The sequence below is a fragment of the Suricata suricatta genome, chromosome 11 (genome assembly GCF_006229205.1).
Source record: "Suricata suricatta isolate VVHF042 chromosome 11, meerkat_22Aug2017_6uvM2_HiC, whole genome shotgun sequence".
NCBI lineage: Eukaryota > Metazoa > Chordata > Mammalia > Carnivora > Herpestidae > Suricata > Suricata suricatta.
This window is the reverse complement of record NC_043710.1, coordinates 46,643,483-46,661,262: the sequence shown is the minus strand read 5'-3', so window position 1 is coordinate 46,661,262 and position 17,780 is coordinate 46,643,483. Positions and strand designations below refer to the sequence as shown.

General features: G+C 49.7%; 1 protein-coding gene and 1 long non-coding RNA gene across 9 annotated transcripts in view; one reads left to right on the top strand and one right to left on the bottom strand.

Moving 5' to 3' along the window:
* The window catches only part of AMPD3 (adenosine monophosphate deaminase 3), a 56,951-nt gene that overhangs the window by 15,389 nt on the left and 23,782 nt on the right, over window positions 1-17,780 (top strand). For 7 of the 8 annotated variants that reach the window (XR_003915162.1, XM_029956246.1, XM_029956241.1 and 4 more), the window contains exons 3-6: window positions 5,932-6,136; window positions 9,700-9,862; window positions 12,058-12,277; window positions 14,181-14,310. Coding sequence is in view for 7 of the 8 variants with exons in the window: in XM_029956246.1 (XP_029812106.1) it covers window positions 5,932-6,136; window positions 9,700-9,862; window positions 12,058-12,277; window positions 14,181-14,310 (718 nt within the window). In the remaining variant the exon portion in view is untranslated. The remainder of the gene's footprint in view (window positions 1-5,931; window positions 6,137-9,699; window positions 9,863-12,057; window positions 12,278-14,180; window positions 14,311-17,780) is intronic. The other variant, XM_029956247.1, reaches the window with a different exon arrangement.
* On the bottom strand, window positions 13,365-16,426 carry LOC115306063. The gene is made up of 2 exons (XR_003915164.1): window positions 16,277-16,426; window positions 13,365-13,732 (listed from the first exon to the last, which is right to left on the bottom strand). It is a non-coding gene; the product is annotated as an uncharacterized LOC115306063 (long non-coding RNA).

Below are 17,780 nucleotides of genomic sequence, written 5' to 3'. Positions count from 1 at the left end.
GAAATCATGGAAAGAGCCTAAATGTCCATCACCTGATGAATGGATCAAGAAGATGTGGTATATATACACAATGGAGTACTACATGGCAATGAGAAAAAATGACATATGGCCATTTGTAGGAAAGTGGATGGACCTTGAGGGTGTCATGCTAAGCAAAATAAGTCAGGCAGAGAAGGATAGAAACCATATGTTTGCACTCATAGGTCTAACAGGAAAACAGGAGAAACCTAATGGAGGACCAGGGGGAGGGGAAGAGGGAAACAGAGTTGGGGAGAGAGAGAGAAGTAAAACTTGAGAGACTATTGAATACTGAAAATGAACTGAGGGTTGAAGGGAAAGGGGGAGGGGGGAAAAGAGGTGGTGGTGATGGAGGAGGGCACTTATGGGGAAGAGCACTGGGTGTTGTATGAAAACCAATTTGACAATAAACTATTAAAAAAAAGAATAGAGAGAATTAGGTCTCATTTAGAAGATAGTAAAGATTGTACTTCATTTTGACCTTTGGGGCCTTTGGGAAGGAAGGGCAGTGGGAAGGGAGTGGGCGGGCAATGGAGACCTACACTTGGTCAGGAGGCAGCAGAAGGGAACAGTGACAAGGAAGGGCAAGCTATCAGAGGGAAGTGAAGGGAGAAACAGGGATTGAGATTGTGAGATTTTACCCCTGATAGGCCTCACATGTGCAAATCAAAGCCACACCCACCTGAGCAGGCCACTGGTCTTTTGGTGGGCGCTTGGAGTAAGTGTTCTCCATGGGGCCCAAGCGTCTGGCATTCCTTCTCCTAGATCCTGCCCATCGCGGAAGGTCACCATAGTCAGCTGTATCTGCTTTCTTCCTTCTGGGTAGGGTGGGACCTCTGGTCTCAGTTACTGCTCCCCCTTTTAGACCACAGCCCCCTACTCTCACATGAATCACTGCAGTGACAATGGAAACAAGAGCAACAGCTGGGCCTCTGGAGGTGGGCAATGCCTGCCCCCTCTAATGGTATTCTGATTAAAACTGTGACTAAATCTCTTTGCTGGTTTGTGACTCTTGCCCCAAACCTTTATTAAAAAAAAATTCTTTAACATTTATTTATTCTTAGAGAGAGAGAGAGAGAGAGAGAGAGAGAGAGAGAGAGGACAGAGGATCTGAAGCAGTCTCTGCACTGAGAGCAGAGAGTCTGATGCAGGGCTCGAACCCATGAGCCATGAGATCATGAGATCATGACATGAGCTGAAGTTGGATGCTTAACTGACTGAGCAACCCAGGTGCCCCTCTTGCCCCAAATCTTTAAGGTGGTAATTCTCATCTGGAGGGGTAGAGGCTACTAGAATGATCTGAGTGTGTGGGCAAGAGGTGTTCAAATAAGCGTGCTCATTCTGAAATATTCCCCCTCTCCCTTTGAGAATGATGCAGGGAGATGTCTCTGACCCTGCTGCTTCACTGCCTGCACCCTCAGTGTGATTAGGTGTCTCCTCTGGGATCCCCCAAAATAGCCAGGGTATCTCACACACCAACCACATCGTGTGGTGACAGTCTGCTGAGTTGTCTGGCCATCTATGCCATCCTCAGTCAGTCAGCCCTTGGAGTCTAAGGTGTATTTTCTATCTGTCTACCCTGGGGCCTGGCACTTGGTACTTTATTGAATAAAGTGACTTGCTGTACACAGTTGAGAGCCTCTGGTGAAAGGTTTGGTCTGGTGACTTTCCCTGCCTTCAAGTCCTCTGGACAGACTACATAGGGGCAGTGGGCTTCTGAAGGTCCCTGGAAAGATGCTGGCTATTCTCTAGAAGACTGAAGAGGGCCTTGGAGCTCTTAACTTGCGTCTAACATATGAATCAAGTGTTATTACAGGAAGGCTCTGGGGTGCCCAGATGCTGAGGAGGGCTGGGGAATGGAGCAGGGTAATGATGGGGACACAGTGAATGGCAGGGGCAGCCAAAGGCCATAGAGCTGAGGCGAGAGGGGCACCAGATGGGTGCTAAGAGATACTGCAATAACAGCCCATGTGACCAGTTCATGTCCTTGTGTTGAGGACTCGTTTGGGCAAGAAGGTTCTTGTGGTCCAGAAGTGCCATCCATTTCAGGGATGGCAAAGCTGCTCCTGGCCCCTTGGGCCCTCAGGCCTGTCCTCACAGCCCCACACCCTGCCAGCTCTTTGGCGGGAGTGAGTTTCTGCCAGGTGGATGTGTGGGTGGGGGAGGGCGGGGCATGCCAGCTGTGGCAGAGAGAACTGGCTTACTCTGTTGCCCCAAGGGCGAGCACAAGGTAGAACAGGTGGGACTGTGGACAGACAGATCTTGGCCCATCATAAGGAAATGCTTTCTAACAGTGACAACAGATCATGTTTTGTTCACCTTGTTTGTGTGCTTAGCACTGGCCTGGCCCAGTGTATGTGCTTGGTAAGTGTTTCTTGAATAAATGATTGATTGCTGATGTCTTATCCAGACATGTAACGAGCTGTCTGTCAGTGGAGGTATTCAAGCAGAGGCTGTGTTAGTGAGAGGACTGGGGTGTGTAGTGTTTAAAATCTTTTCCAGCGAGGACACTCCATGGCTCTATAATCCAGATAAAGCTTATTTTAAGTTTATTAAAAAGTAGCTTCTTTTATTGCTGTTACACATGTGGGGCTTCAGACAGACTTGAGAGGGAAAGAAAGATAGGCGTGTGGACACACACACACACATTAAGTCACTCACTTGCTTTCCACCTTTGTTGGCTGAGACTTGGTTGAATGGAATGGATACTAGATACGGGCCTACAATAGACAGAATTTCTAAAATGCACCCCCTCCACCAAAGATGGCCCCCCTAATCTCCAGGCTCTCTGAATATGATGAGACATCACTCCGCAATTACACTGCCATATGTGGCACAGTGGTAGACTTGAAGATAAGGAGGCTACGGAGGTGGAGCTGATCTAATGACGCATATATGAAGAGTAGGGGGCTCTCTCTCTGGCTGGTAGTAGAAGGAAGTCAGAGGTTTGGAGCACAGAGGCAGCTATGCCTGGCTGTGAAGATGGAGGGGACTGTGTACAAGAATCAGAGAGTAACCCCTGCCCAGTAGCCACCCAAGAACAGAGACCTCAGTCTTATGGGTGCACGGAACTGGATTCTACCAACAGCCTGGATGAGCACGGAAGTGGATTCTTTCCCAGAATTTCCAGATAAGAGCTCAGTGACACCATCATCTTGATTTTGGCCTTTTGATACCAGAGCCCAGCCAAGCCTACCCAGACTTCTCACTTACAGAACTGTGAGCCAAGGGGTGCCTGGGTGGTTCAGTCAGTTAAGCATCCGACTTCAGCTCAGGTCATGATCCTGAATTTTGTGAGTTTGAGCCCTGTGTTGGGCTCTGAGCTGACAGTTCAGAGCCTGGAGCTTGTTTTGGATTCTGTGTCTCCCTCTCTCTCTGCCCTGCCCCTGCTTGTACTCTGTCTCTCTCTCTCAAAAATAAATAAACATTAAAGAACTGTGAGCCAATAAATGGGTATCATTTAAGCCACTAAGCTTGTGGCAAAATGTATGTGCATCAATAGAAACTGAATACAGGGCCCTCTCCTTGGACTCCCTTTAGCTTTTCCAATTTTCTGAGATACAAGCTTAATGGTTAGCTCTGGTTACTTCAAGCCCAACACGAGCGAGCCCTGAGGACTTGACCCATCTGTGTTTAACCTGTCCCTTGTGCCTGCAAAATTGGAGCTCCCAGCCCAGGGATGTTTACATGTGACAGTCTGGTGCTCAGTTGAAGACCCAAGACAGGAGCCATAATGGATGTCTTCAAGAAGAATTCTTTGGGCACCTGGTGGTGTGTACTGGGTTCCTCACTGAGGCAGAGGAATATAGACATTCCGAGGACAAGCCTGGTGGGCTCTTGGCTTAGGCAGCCTTCCAGCTTCCCAATCATGGGGGGCTTTATTACCTTCTTACCTGTTGCTCACCTTAGATGTTACCTTGTTTCTCCTTGGTGAGGCTGGCCCTCAGGCAGTATTGGGGGGTGAAGTTGGCAAAGAGATAAAAACAGTGAGCTGTAGGCATGTGAATGACACAAATGCCAAAGGCTCATGGGACCCAGCTGAACCAGTCAGAATATTAGAGGGAGCCCAAAGTAGCAGTTCTTCCTGTCAATGTGAACACCCAAAAGATGCCAAAGTGAGAACTGTATTGCTCAAGGTGAATCTGCCTTTGAGGAATGATTGACTGGCATGAGTTGACATCTTCCTTAGGGGCAGGTCACTTGGCTCAACTCTGTGGAACGGATGGATGGCAGGCTGGAGAGAGCCTGGGTTGCAGGCTCCTAGAGTTCAGGCTGAGTTTTCTGGACAGCTCAGTGCATCTGTTATGCAGGGCCATGGGCAGGGCAAAGTCAAACTCTTGAAAAGCGGCTGCCTCTACTTTCCAGGTATAAACGGCCTTGCCCTAAAGAGGTGATAACACAAGTGGGCAGAAAAGGACCTGAGAGCCATGGCATGCATGGGTGTATAGATAGAGGAGGTAAATGTGGTTCCTGAAAAGTTAGAAATGGGTCTGTGAGGAGATCTGGTCAAGTGTCAGGAGGAAGATAACCACTTCCAGGTGACACATGAGGACTGTTTGGAGATGAACCAATTTCTCCACCCCTTCTAGGTATCATGGTGCCTGGAGTAGAGAGGGGTTCTATGGGTCTGTGGGTCACTGAGGCCTTTGCTGGTGGCTGTAGGCCCTGGGTATCCTGCTGGGTCTTCAGCTAGTTTCTGGCATAGGGCACTGCTGGGTGGCTATGCTGGGAAACTGGGGTCATTAAAGGCAGAAAGAGACCTGGCAGAGGGGAGTGCTCATGGCTTTACCTCATTGCCTCCCTTCCGGGAGATCCTAGGACTTGGGGTGGTGAGTGTTCACAAATCACTGCAAGTAAGTGTGAGCTTGTGGCATTTTAAACCCAACCTGTGCCCATTTCCCCAAGAGTTTGTGAAATCATCTTTTAGTGCTAAGTGACCAAAAGGACCTGAAATTGATGCTGATCGATCTCTTTCTCGTAACAGAGATACTGATCTGTGCCTGCCCAGCAGTAGTAGCAGCCAAGCTGGCACATATTAGGCACAGGAAGGAGCAGAAGGGGTAATGGGGTGGAGCAGGTCCCAGAGAGGCAGTAGGCTACGGGCTAACTGCCACCATGCCTGTGACCTTGTGCTAGCCCTTTTCCCTCTCTGGGCCCCTGACTCCTTCATGAAAAAAAGAGGTGAGACTAGTTGGTCATCATGACCTCTTCTGGCTCCAGTGCCCCAAATTTTGAACGCTTTGAAATACAGGATGGTTGTCTGTGACCCTGTTTATTGTTCTTCCTGAGCTGTTCACATCCTGGGACTCAGAGTTTGGGTGACTTGACATGGTCCTCACTCTTCCTGCCCTCAGTGTTAGACCCCTACAGTGTGGTCTGCTCTCTGTCTCTGAAGACAGTTGCCTTCTCTAATGTTCTGTGTGCCATGCCCAGGCCACGACTGTTCTCAATGACCACAGGGAGGGGTATCTGGAGGGCCGTTCTGTACCCCAGGCAGAGAGATGTGTGAGAGAGGAAGTTGTAATTGGCAAAATCTTTTTTTTTTTTAAATTTTTAAATGCTTGTTTATTTTTGAGGGAGAGAGAGAGAGAGAGAGGCAGGGAGGGAGGGAGGGAGGAGAGGGGCAGAGAGAGAGGGAGATACAGAATCCAAAGCAGGCTCTAGGCTGCAAGCTGTCAGCACAGAACTCAACGCAGGGCTCAAACAGACTGCGATATCATGATCTGAGCTGAAGTCAGAAGCTTAACTGACTGAGCCACCCAGGCGCCCCTAATTGGCAACTTCTTAATGGTAGGGCCAGTACCAGTGATTAATCAGAGGGAAATTCTCCCACCATGTCTGTAAAAAGACTCTTTATCAGTGGCCCCAATTAGTGGCTGATGTTTCCCACTTTTCCTTGTCCTTGGCTTTTAGAAAGAAAAGTTTCAAGATGATTCGGTCCCAGTCCCTGTCTCTGCAAATGCCGACGCAGCAAGATTGGAAGGGCGCCCCAACAACCAGTCCGGTCCTATCTCCCACTACCCCCATGTTCTCTGGAGCCACTTCCCAGCCCACGCCGGGGCCCTATGCCATGCCCGAGTTCCAGCGGGTCGTCATCAGTGGAGATTACTGTGCTGGGGTAAGGTGTCCTCCACTCCCCACTCCCTACCCGCTCCCATGGGGGTTGTATGAGGGCTGATGTGCCTTGCACAGAGGCCAGGGTCTGCTGGGCCACTGGGGACATGCCCAGCCCTGAAGCCTGGTCTGGTCTGTGGGTATCTGGGAGGTGGTGGGCAGGAGACACAGGAGTCTGAAGAGAAGGGGGTTCTTAGTAGAGGTTGTGGAGTATGGGTGTGTCTAGGGTGCTGTGCATCCTCTCGAGGAGGTCTAGGATTGCAGGCTAGCACACTGGGGCTGTGGCCTGCAAGTTCCATGTGTTCCCTGGGTCCAGAATGCTGCTCTCTGTCCCTGCAGCCCACTGAGGAAGATGCCAGCTCGGACCCTTTAGTGCTTCCAAGTGTTGAGTGGACTCGAAGTCCAGGTTTACATGAAATCAGTTATTGCTGGTTCAGCTCCTCCCACATGACTAGGCTCTGTGTCCTTAAATACAAGCCAAACTCCCCCAAGCAGGAAGAGAGGGTCTTGAGGAGAAAGTGAACAAGCTTGGTTTACACCAAGTCAATTAACTCAGTCACCAAAAATGTGCTTGTTGAATTTCCTGTTTGGATGATGCATTTTTATTGCTTACTTCTTTTTTTTTTTTTTAATTTTTAAATGTTTATTTATTTTTGAGAGACAGAGAGACACAGAGTGCAAGCAGGGGAGGGGCAGAGAGAGAGGGAGAATCCAAAGCAGTCTACAGGCTCTAAGCGCTCAGCACAGAGTCTGACGTGGGGCTCGAACCCATGGACCCAGAGATCATGACCTGAGCTGCACTCAGGACACTCAACCTACTGAGCCACCCAGGCTCAGTCTTCTTGAAGAGAAATATCAGTTAATGCCAGGATTAAGTTTGGTTCTATCTCCCTGGCCCTCAACCTGCTTCCTGTTGACCTCAATTGATCTTGTTGTTCTCTCTACTTTTTAACAGTCATTTTAGAATATATGATATATCTGAGAAAGCAAAGTGGCTACTACTCTTCTTATATATTTTCCTGTAGCTTTAGAAAATATGTTATTTGTCTGAGGCAACCCTTGGTTTTGGCTTCTTGTGTGTTCTCACACAAATAACCTATGTACCTACAATTACTTAGGCACATATAGTTTGTTTATTTTTACACAAATGGTAATTTACACATTATACTGAGTCTAGCTTTTTTCACTTTAAGGTACATCTTAGAGATAATACCTTTATCAATAGATAAAGGACTTCCTTGTTCTTTTTTTTACATATAAGTGCATAATATGCCACTGTGTGGATATACCACACTTTAAGTTCTTATGGATGGGAATTTTGTTGGATTGGAAATAATGCAGTCCTTCCCCAAAGAAGCAGTATCCTAATCAGGAGTCCTTGGTGCCTGCCTGACCTCTAACATGTGGGCAGAACAGGAAAAGGGGGAGTAGAGGTGGACTGAAAGCCAGCTGAATGGGAGGACGTTGGCCTGGTACAGTAGCTAGCTTCTTTCCGTTGGTCTCCCGGCCCAGAGCCCCTGAGCTGGGCGTTTGGTCCTCAGAACTATGAGTCTATAAGACATAGGCTGACCTTGCAGATCACCTTGGCTCCCAGGAGGCCTGCTGTTGTCATGGGGCCTGCAGTGTCTATAAGTTGGCCGGTGGCTGCTGGTTCACTGGGATCCCAACTACCCTCTCCAGTCGTGGCCTGAGCCCCTTGCCATGCTGAGTCCACTGGCTCTGCAAAGTGTTTGGCTTTGTCATTGGCAGGGACGTATTTTTGTCAAAGGTTCTAAGGTGTTTGTGTCTGTTCACCTATTCTTGCTACTGTCAGAAGCCATACACTGGAAGGTGTAAAATAGAATTAACACACTCTATGGGGGAGAAGCTCCTTTCTTAACCAAAGCGAGGAGCTGCATTTAGTGAAAGTATAAAAACATATACAGAAACGCTATATACCAGCTTCCTTCCTCTGAGGCTGGAGTGCGGTGGAGAAGAAGGGAGGGTAGAGTTTTAGCTGTATCTATGATGATTTATTTTATTCATATGTATAAGAGATCTGGAACGGTAATGAAAAACATTAAAAGTTTTAGTTCTGGAAGGGAGACACAAAAGTCTCTGTCATATTATTTTCAGTGCTGTCTTTATGTTTAAAATATTTTAAAACTAAAAATGATTTAAAAATTTTTAACATTTATTTATTTTGAGAGCGAGCAAGTGAGAGAGCGAGTCACGGAGGGGCAGAGAGAGAGGGAGAGAGAGAATTCCAAGTAGCCTCTGCCTTGTCAGCCCAAGCCCAATGTGGGGCTCAAACTCATAAACCACAAAATCATAACCTAAGTCTGACACCAAGAGTTTTAGTCGACTGAGCCACCCAGGTGCCCCAAAACTAAAAATGATTTTTAATTAAAGCAGAGAGGAAGCTTCCAGGAAAACCCCTGGCCCCTGTGCTCCATCAGCATCTCATACCTCCCTCTGCTGTGTCACTTACCTACTATTATGACTGTCTGTTTAGCTGTGCCTCTCCAGACCCATTCGGTTTCTGCCACACACATCCTTGCCAGACACATAGAGGTTAATGAGCCCACTGGAAGGTGAGGATTTATCTCTTCTGTCTTTGAGTACGAGGCAGCTCTGGGAAAGCAGAACATGCTTTGGCTTTGGGACCCAGTCAGGTCAGAATCTGAAGTTTGACTTTGTAACTTCTGGCCAGTGATTTATCCTCTCTGGGCCGTGGTTTCCCCATTTGTAAAATGGGTTGCCGTAAGGACCAAAATGAAATCTAACACTTGTCAAAAAGCGCTTGTTGCCTGGGTGAATTGAGTGATTAACAGACGAATCAGAAGCCAAAGCAAAGCAGCAGACTGAGCGTGCAGAGTTTTTATTTTTCCTTTGGAGGGACCCATATATTTTTTTCACATGAAAGCGATGATACTCACCCTCATCAGACATATGTTCCCGGCCTTGCCTCTTCATGTTCAAGGTACAGCAGCAGGCTTGTGGTTTAATCAGCAGGACGTGGGGTGCAGGCTGGAGTACTTGCCTCTTCCCTAGTCTCTGGCAGCCCTAACTCTCGTCCTGTGCCAAGGGTCCCCAAGACCACTCCTGGGCTCACTAATTCACTGGGAGGCCATCTAGGACCCAACACACAGTTGTACTCAGGCCTAGAATTTATTAGAGTGAATAGATGCAGAGTGAAATCAGCACCAGGAAAAGGTACTGGGGGTACAGTATAGAGGAAGCCAGGCTCCTCTCCCCGTGGAGTCGCCAGAACATAATTCTATCAGCACTGATTTATGACAAGTTTGAAGTGTCATCTACTATGGAAGCTCATTAGAGACTCTGAGCCCAAGGTTAATAAAAACCTTGTCTCCCAGACTCCCGGAGGAAATCAGGTGTTCGACAAACCGAACATAAACTGTACAGTTTAGGCCGGGTGAGCTGCTCGAATGAGTCAGCAAGTGGTAGGAATGCCCCTGAAACCCAAGTTCCCAGCTGCCGGCTGAAAGCCAACTTTGCAGTAGATCTTGCTAAGGACAGTGGTCTCAGGCCTGCGTTGCGGCCTTCTCTGCATGCCCTCTTCTGCAGATCACTGTGGAGGACTATGAGCAGGCTGCCAAGAGCCTAGCCAAGGCCCTGATGATACGAGAGAAGTATGCCAGACTTGCCTACCATCGCTTCCCACGGACCACGGCTCAGTACCTGGGTCATCGGAGGGTAGACACTGCACCTCTGGAGGAGGGCCTCCCAGGTGGGTGCATATGGGTCCCAAGTGGGGCACTGCCCAAGAATTGGTCAGCACTTTGTACTGGTTGGATGTATTTCTCCCAGGTGATGTTTTAAAGGCAAGGCCCTGGTATTGGCTTCCTACACCCATGTTTGGTGGTTTCCTCAATGTCTGATTCTGTATACGCTGTGTGCCCAACTCTGGGCAGAGCTGACCTATAGAAGAGAGAGGCGAAAGATAGTCCCTGAGCTAGAGAGTCCTCCAGGGACCTAGGCATTCTCATCCTGGATATTTAAAACAACACCATCAGACAGTAAATGTTGAGTTGCTGGTGGGGGTGGGGGGTTAGATGCAGAGTATGTGTCCCTGGGGGCAGGGAAAGTAGGCTTTAAAGTCAAACACCCCTACATTCTGGTCTCAGCTCCACCATGTTCTTGGGCAAGGTATTTCGTCAGACCTCCATTTCTCAATCTGTAAAATGGGATAATGCCTACGCCTTGAGCCTGTTCCGCAGAGTTTGGGGAAGAGGAGGTCAGAGATGGCAGGATGGTTTCTGGTGGAGTCTGGCCTATGAAGGACATAGGAGCAGTAGAGGTTGTGAGTTAGGTAATGTGAATGAAGACAACAAGAAACCACTATCGCTGAAGGTGATGGCGGGCGGGGAGGTGGGGGATCAGTCAGGGTCTGGGGTCTGTGCCAGGGCCCAAGGGCCTGGCTGTCTGCTTGGTGTGACTGCTGCCACCAGGTCTCCTCTTGTCTGGGTTTTTCTTGAAGCTCTGAGACCTGGACTTTGAGCATCTGCTGCCACCTGGGACCCTGGGTCTATCTCAACCCTTCGGGGCCCATTTCCCTTTCCGTCTGAGGCAGGTTGATGCCATCTGCCCCGGTTTTGGCAAGGGCAGTCAGGAGTGACTGTCAAATGTGTACTTTATACAAAGCAGAGTCCCCACGGGGCTGGGAATGAGCGTGGTCCTGCCTGCATCTCACAGGCCCCCTGGCACACTTTAGGGACTCCTGAGCTAGCCTGGGACTGTGCTGTTTTAGTCCCTGTGACTTCTCTCTCCTGCTCTGGAACAGTCTGTTCTGAGCACTGAGTGGGGGGACACGGATTTGAGACACTGCCTTGGCTGCTTTCTTTGATGAAGATTCCAGGGATTGCCCCTGGCGCTCTCTGGCAGCTGTATGTGGGTTGGTGGATGTGCAGAGTTGAAACCTCCAGCTCTATTGCTATTTAGCAGAACCTGTCCCCTGGCCAGAGACAGAGCTTATGAAGATCAGGAATACTCATTATAAGAGCAATGAGAATAATATCCTCTGATTTATGGGTCAGGCATGACTGTTACAAAGCATTTCTTATACCCACTTTTGCAGCCTTCGCAACAGCCCATTAAGGCAGTTGTGTTATTTTCAGATGAGCAGACAGGATCAGAGAGGCGAAGTGGTTTGTTCGGTCTCATAGCTGGGAAATAGCCAAGAGGCATTTTCTGCCTCCTGTAGGCCAACAGCTGTGGGGACAGATAGCTCTGTTGTTGCCATTCCCTGCTCTGTGGGGAGATAGCTGCCTATACTGTGCTCATTTTCCATGTAGCTTCTTGGCTGCCCTGGGCTCAGGAAGATGTGGGAGGACAGGGACGATTATTCCCACTGGGCAGTCCCTGGTGCTACCTGTTCTTTTTTTTTTTTTTTACTTTATTTTTTATTTTTTTTTAGAATATAACACTATTTTTTTAAACATATGCAATTATTTTCCATCATTTACAATACAGTAGTTACAATGACACTCCAAATGGATAAGCAAAGTAAAAAATCAGAACCCCAACTTAGGAGAAGACATAGCTGCCCTTTTTAATGTGCCTGGCATCACTGTCATGCACAGGAGGCGAGAATTCATTTCAGTTAAATTAAAAATATTTACTGAAGTGCCGGCCATGTGCCCGGGACTGTTCTAGGAAATGGGGATACAGTAGTAAACAAAGCAAACATATACTACTCAAGATAAGTAAGTGAAATTATTTTACATGGTGGTAAATGCTAAGGAGACAAAGTAAAGCACGGAAGGAGATATGTGATGTCAGGGCACGTGGGGGTGGGTGGGGTGGTTGGGTTTTAGATAAGATGGTGGCGATATCCCTCATGAGAGAGCTGAGGAATGTGTCTCTTTAGCTTCTGTGAGCTCAAGAAGTCCAGGGTACCTTGCATCACTCAGTCCTGTTTTGCAGACTTCCACCCTCCCCCCCAGCCCGAGGAAGACCCTTACTGTCTGGATGATGCTCCCCCCAACCTGGGCTACCTGGTCCGCATGCAGGGGGGCATCCTCTTCGTGTATGATAACAAAGAGATGCTGGAGCGCCAGGAGCCCCACAGCCTGCCCTACCCCGACCTGGAGACCTACACGGTGGATATGAGCCACATCCTGGCTCTCATCACAGATGGCCCCACGTAAGCCAGCTTTCCCCGAGTCTACCTCTCTTTGCATGGGGGCTGTTTTGTAAGAAGGGGCTGGGAGAGGCCAGGTCACCCTTTAACTCGGGACTTTCTGCACTTAAATCATACCAGAAAGAGAGTGCTTGCCCCTTTTCCCCATGCTTTGTGCATTCCTGCAATGATTTTTCATCATGGGCTGGTGTATTCTTAGAGTTGGTACCGTCTGTCTCTTCTGCATCCTAGATGTGGAGCTTCTATTTGCTGGTGGCCGCCTGTGTACCTGAGAGCGGCTGCTGCTTCCCTCTCTCCAGGCAGGGCAGTGGCCTTTCAGGATACAGCCCAGGGCATTACCACCCATGGTAATGGAGAGGTGAAGGCTGTTGCCTCAGGCATTGGGTTTCTTGTGTTTCCGGAGGAGAGAGTGCAGGGAGCCTGGGAACATTGTGCCACAGCCCCCAGGATGCTTATGGGCTTGGCTGAGCTAACCTGTCAGATGGTCAGTCATCTCCCTGCATTTGGCCCCTCACTCCTCAGTGAGCACTGCAGCTCGTTAGCAGAGGAGGGCTGGCCCCTGAACCCTTGAGTGGCTGTGCTTTGAGTGTCCAGCCAGGACTGGGAAGCTGGGGGAGGGAAAGGGTGCTGGTCACTGCCGAGGGACCTTTCTTGCTCTGCCTTTAGGTTTTTGCTGGGAATGGTGTGATGCCAGTTTCCAAGAGAGGGAACGGACCCTTGGGCAGTGGGCAGAGTGGGTCTCTGTCCTCACTGATCTGAGGACAGAGCTAAGACCTGGGAGGGGAAAAGGCAGTTCTCAGTAGGCTGGCCTCTACCATGTGAGGAGGAAATTGGAGGGGAAGCTTTGGGAGGGAGGGTAGGGGAGGACCCTGGCTGTTCCAGGAGGGATGTAAACAGGGGCTGTCCTGTTCAGGAGGCTGTCCAGGTGAGACCTATTGGGGAAGCAACTGAGTGGGATGGCCTTTGAAACCCCTTGTGACTCAGACTCTTCATGCATCCTCTGTGCTCTCTTCTGGGGCTTGCCTCGGCCGACACGATGGTGACGTTCCAGAGTTGGCAGCTGGTCCTTGAGAAAGTCTGAGTGATTGCATGCCACGGGAGCTGCTGTTTATTTGGGGGCCACAAGGAAGCAGGGTGGCGTGACTTGTGGTTGAAGGTTCCGTGTGGCTTGGGCACAGGCACATGGCCAGACCCCTAGGATGGTTGTGAGTTGGCAATAGGCCAGGAGCAGTGAATGTTCCCACCCCTGGGGGCCTTTACTGGCTGGTGGGAGCATGAGTCCCTGCAGAGATTTCTGTCCTACTAAACATCCTTACATTCCTAATCTGCCCATGGAATGTCATTAAATCCAGGATGCTTCCTCTCCATGCCAAAAGTAAGCAGGTCTCGCCTTATAGTTTGTCTGTATTCCTGATCTTCTGGGGAGAAGTGGAACTCTTTTTGAAGAACTAAAGGTGGCTGGGGAGCAATGGGAAGACAGAAAAAAGGAAGGGTTTAGGAGGGAGACTTTTATTGAGCATCCACTCTGCTCAGAGTTAGGCCCTTCACACACATATGCCCACTTAATCCCCATTTCAGTCTTGGGCTTTGCCATCTCCATATTTGCTCATGGGAAACAGAGGCTTGGGATGAATTGCCTAAGCACGTAAAGCTAGAAGTCCCAGAACCCGTGTGACTTTGCAAAGTCATCTTTACACTGCTCTGAACTGACTCTCTGCTCATTTCATGGAATGCATGGAGGTGGTTACACAGGTCAGCTGGGTCTGCAGAAAGCTGGGACCACCACATCTCTCCCTGCTGCACCCTGACTTTGTACCTGAGGGTTGGTCTCCACAGCCACTGGAGGTCTCCAAACTGGAGACCTCGATGCCACTTCTCCTCAACTGTGGTTTCTTCCCGCTTGCAGGAAAACATACTGTCACCGGCGACTGAACTTTCTGGAATCCAAGTTCAGCCTTCATGAGATGTTAAATGAAATGTCTGAGTTCAAAGAGTTGAAGAGTAACCCTCACAGAGACTTCTATAATGTGCGAAAGGTGCGTCAGTGGGTCACTGTTGAGAGCCACCCCTCCCAGTCCCCTACCCAACTCACTGAGATGCCCTGGGTGAGTCTGGGGCTGGTCCCCTGTTGTGGCCTTCCTTGGCCAGAGGAGTGTGATGTGTACATGCAGAAGGAAGACTGGCGAGTTGCCTTCCGTCTGTCAGACCATGCCTCAGACGGTACTGGGTAAGACTCTAGGTGGAAATCTTGGTCCATGTCATGTATCTGTTGGAAGGTACCCTCTTTCTTAGAAAATAGGGTATGGTCTGTCTGTTAATTGTCATAAGACTTGAAGTCAGGCTACTTTTAAGGTAGAGGGTGTATTACATTCGTCATGGAGAGAAAAGGCTGTTATGACCTCTTTGGCCTTGGGAATTTGTGGTTTTGCTTCTTTCTGGATCAGGTATATTTAAGGAAAAGATCTGATGTGCTCCTGTCTCTGCCACTCCCCTAGGGTGGATGGGTAGGCCTAGCCCGGGCTCAGGTGCCCGCAGCCTGTAGGGGCTGTAGCTGGGGCAGGTGTGTATGTTAAATGATTGAGGATTCCAGCTTTTCCACTTTCTTCCATTCATGAATATCAATGCTAAGCATCAGGTGTTTGATGTTGAACAGGAGTCCCTGCCTGTCCCCAAGAATTTCCTAGCCCAGTCCTCTCAATGTGGTGTTGTAGCAGGGGTGGCTTTCAGAAAGAGGCCAGAACTGAGCTGACTTAACGAGTGAGTCAGAGTCAGCCCGGAAGGGGGTTGGGTGGGGGGCAAAGGAATGAAAGGGATGGTGTTCCAGGCAGAGGGCACAGCATATGCAAAGAACAAGAGGGAGAGGGTGCTATGAGAGGAGAGACTATGACCAGTGTGCGGCACGACAGGGCTGTGGGGAGAGTGAGGTGGCAGAGGTGTGTGAGTTTCTGGACTGTGTGGGGTCCCTGGGGTTCTCTGAGGAAGCAGGGAGGGGGAAGGGGCATGGTATTCTGGGAGAGGAGCTTATGGGGGAAGGGTAGGAATTGGGCTTTGCCTCATGGCCAAACCTGAGCTGAATTACAGTGGGGTCCTCATCTCCATAGGGGTCTCTGTCCTAAATGTGACCCCTTGTGGACTGCCCCTCCTTGGGGTCAGTTTTGATAAGGGGGCCTTGGCTGGGGGTGCAGGGAGGATGTGGCTCTTCTGTGGAGCCCAGGCCTCACTGACGTGATTGGGAACACTCAACTATGATGGATGGAAGGCCTCTTCCAGGAGGTCCCAAGTTCAGTTCTGTTAAGTATCCTGTGGTCCAGCATGGACTCCCCTTGGATAGGCCTAAGAGCCTTGAGAATAAGAGGTGACTTCAGCTCATGGGCTGTGAGGCTTATGAAAGTGTCTGGGAGTTCCAGATAGAGGTGAGAGTATATGTTAGAAATCACCTACCTGGCACCCTTACCTCTGAGCACTGTTTGCTCCTTCTCCAAGAGCCTCAGGTGCTCAGACAGGTGGATGCTTCAGGCACCATGCCAGGCCTTCTCAGCCCTGCCTGAATGCACTACACGTACCAAGATGGTGTCTGAGGAAGCTCCTTGCCCAGCCCAGTGCAGCCCTGCCTTCCACATGAATGCTCTGGGCCTGACTACTTCCTGCTGCCCTGGGCTAAGGTGTCCTTGCTGACTGTACTGGCATGAACACTCTTTGCTTCTGAGGTAGGGCCCCAGTGGGTGTTCCTAGGCCAACCAGCTGCTTTATGGCTATGATGTGGAAGACGGTCCTGGTAGGGGCTGTGGTTACCTAACCCTAGGGGTTCCCTGTCAGTCTGAGGGTTAATGTGCTCTCCGGATAGAGATTGCTTTGACCCCTGTGCTGTAACACCGTGGCCTGTTGTCTGGCACTACATCAATCCATAAAAATGGGCCCAGATCTGCTCCAAGCCATGCCTCTTGGGTCCTGGGTGCTGGCTCCTGGTAGCCTGCTTCCTGGATGCTGGCTGCTCTATCTTACCTTGGAAGCTTCCTCTGTGGGAAGAGAATTGGCTTTTCTGAAACCCAGGATGGCTTGGAAGAGTGGCCTCCATATTCCCAAGGTGGCTCTCAGTGCTGTGAGGGCAGGCCAGGGCTGTGCTCTGGGGCAGAGGTTGTGTATGGCCATAGGTCTGTGTGGGTGGTATTTGTGAAAGTACCTGCAACATCACAGTAGGTCATGTGTCATGACACCACAGAGCCCAACCAGCAGGATTGTGTAACTGAGACATATGTTTGCTCAGAGTTAAGAACCAGGGTCGAGTGTGTTTACTGCTTAAGAGTTGGGTAAGGTGAGTCCTCAATCCACTCTGGTTTACGTGCCATATCAGGCATAGCAAATAGGCTTCATCTTCAGTGCCAGACTTGATCATTTCGGAGTCGCTACTCCCAAAGCTTAGCAAAAGTGCTACAATCGATTAAGGATGTCTGACATGCATGTGGAAATGGCCAATGTTGGCCAGTCCTGTGTGTAAACTGTACTGTTTGCTTATACCTGGATCTTAGGTGAAAGCAAGGAATGTGCTGGTGTCTCCTGGTAAATTGAAAACACTGACATCCAATGACAGGCTCTTTTACTTGTCCCTAAAATAGTCTCCTTGGACATTCTGAAGTTTGGATTGGATGCTTCCTGGATTCTCCAGTTGTTTTCTTCCTTCATCTTGTGACTTGTGGTGGTAAGGACAGACTGCACCCCCTGCAGTGTGTCATTGGTATGCTAGAGGACACAAGCAGAAAGCTCAGAATGTGCTCTGTCATGCTGAGGTAGTGGAGTCCAGCTGTGTCTGGCTGAGCTAAGCCAGGCTGACTCCTTGTGCATCCCACATGAGCCCAGCCTGTCCCTGATGGGGCTGAGCCTTTACAGTGTGCTTTGGGTGATGTTTTAGCTTTTGGTTCTTTGAACTGTTTTATTTCTCTGATGTCTAGTTGACTTTCTGGTTGGAAGTGGCAAGATCAATGGCAAGAAGGGCCCGGATGAGTCAGTGATGCTGTCAATGACATGGGCTGGCTCGGATAATGAAATTTCAACAGATCAAATGTCTGGTTTGGCATGCCTTGGAGATGCTTGGCCAGCTGTGGACAACATTCCCTGGCCAGAGGTCAGCTGCCTCCTCATCCCAGCCCTGGCAGAGTACTCAGTTGGCTACAGCAGTAACTGCAGAGCCCACAAGGCTGCTGCCTCTCTCCCTGGGGACCTCCCTGAGGCCCCTTGGGCTCATCCAGGGGGCATCAGTATGACCACTGTGACTTCAGGGCATCCCTCCAATTAGCCAGGTCTCTGTTTCCTTGGGGCTGGGGGGCACCGGGAATATTCCAAGAGAGGTCAGTGGGAAGAATGGTACCTTGTGGGACATTTGGTGGGCCTTAGGGTTATATGAGGATGTGGTTATCACCATTTGTTCATCCATCTATCCATTGATTCAACATCATACTAGGCTCTGGGGTGGGTGCTGGAGACTTAGATGCATAAGATGGGGTCTCTGTCC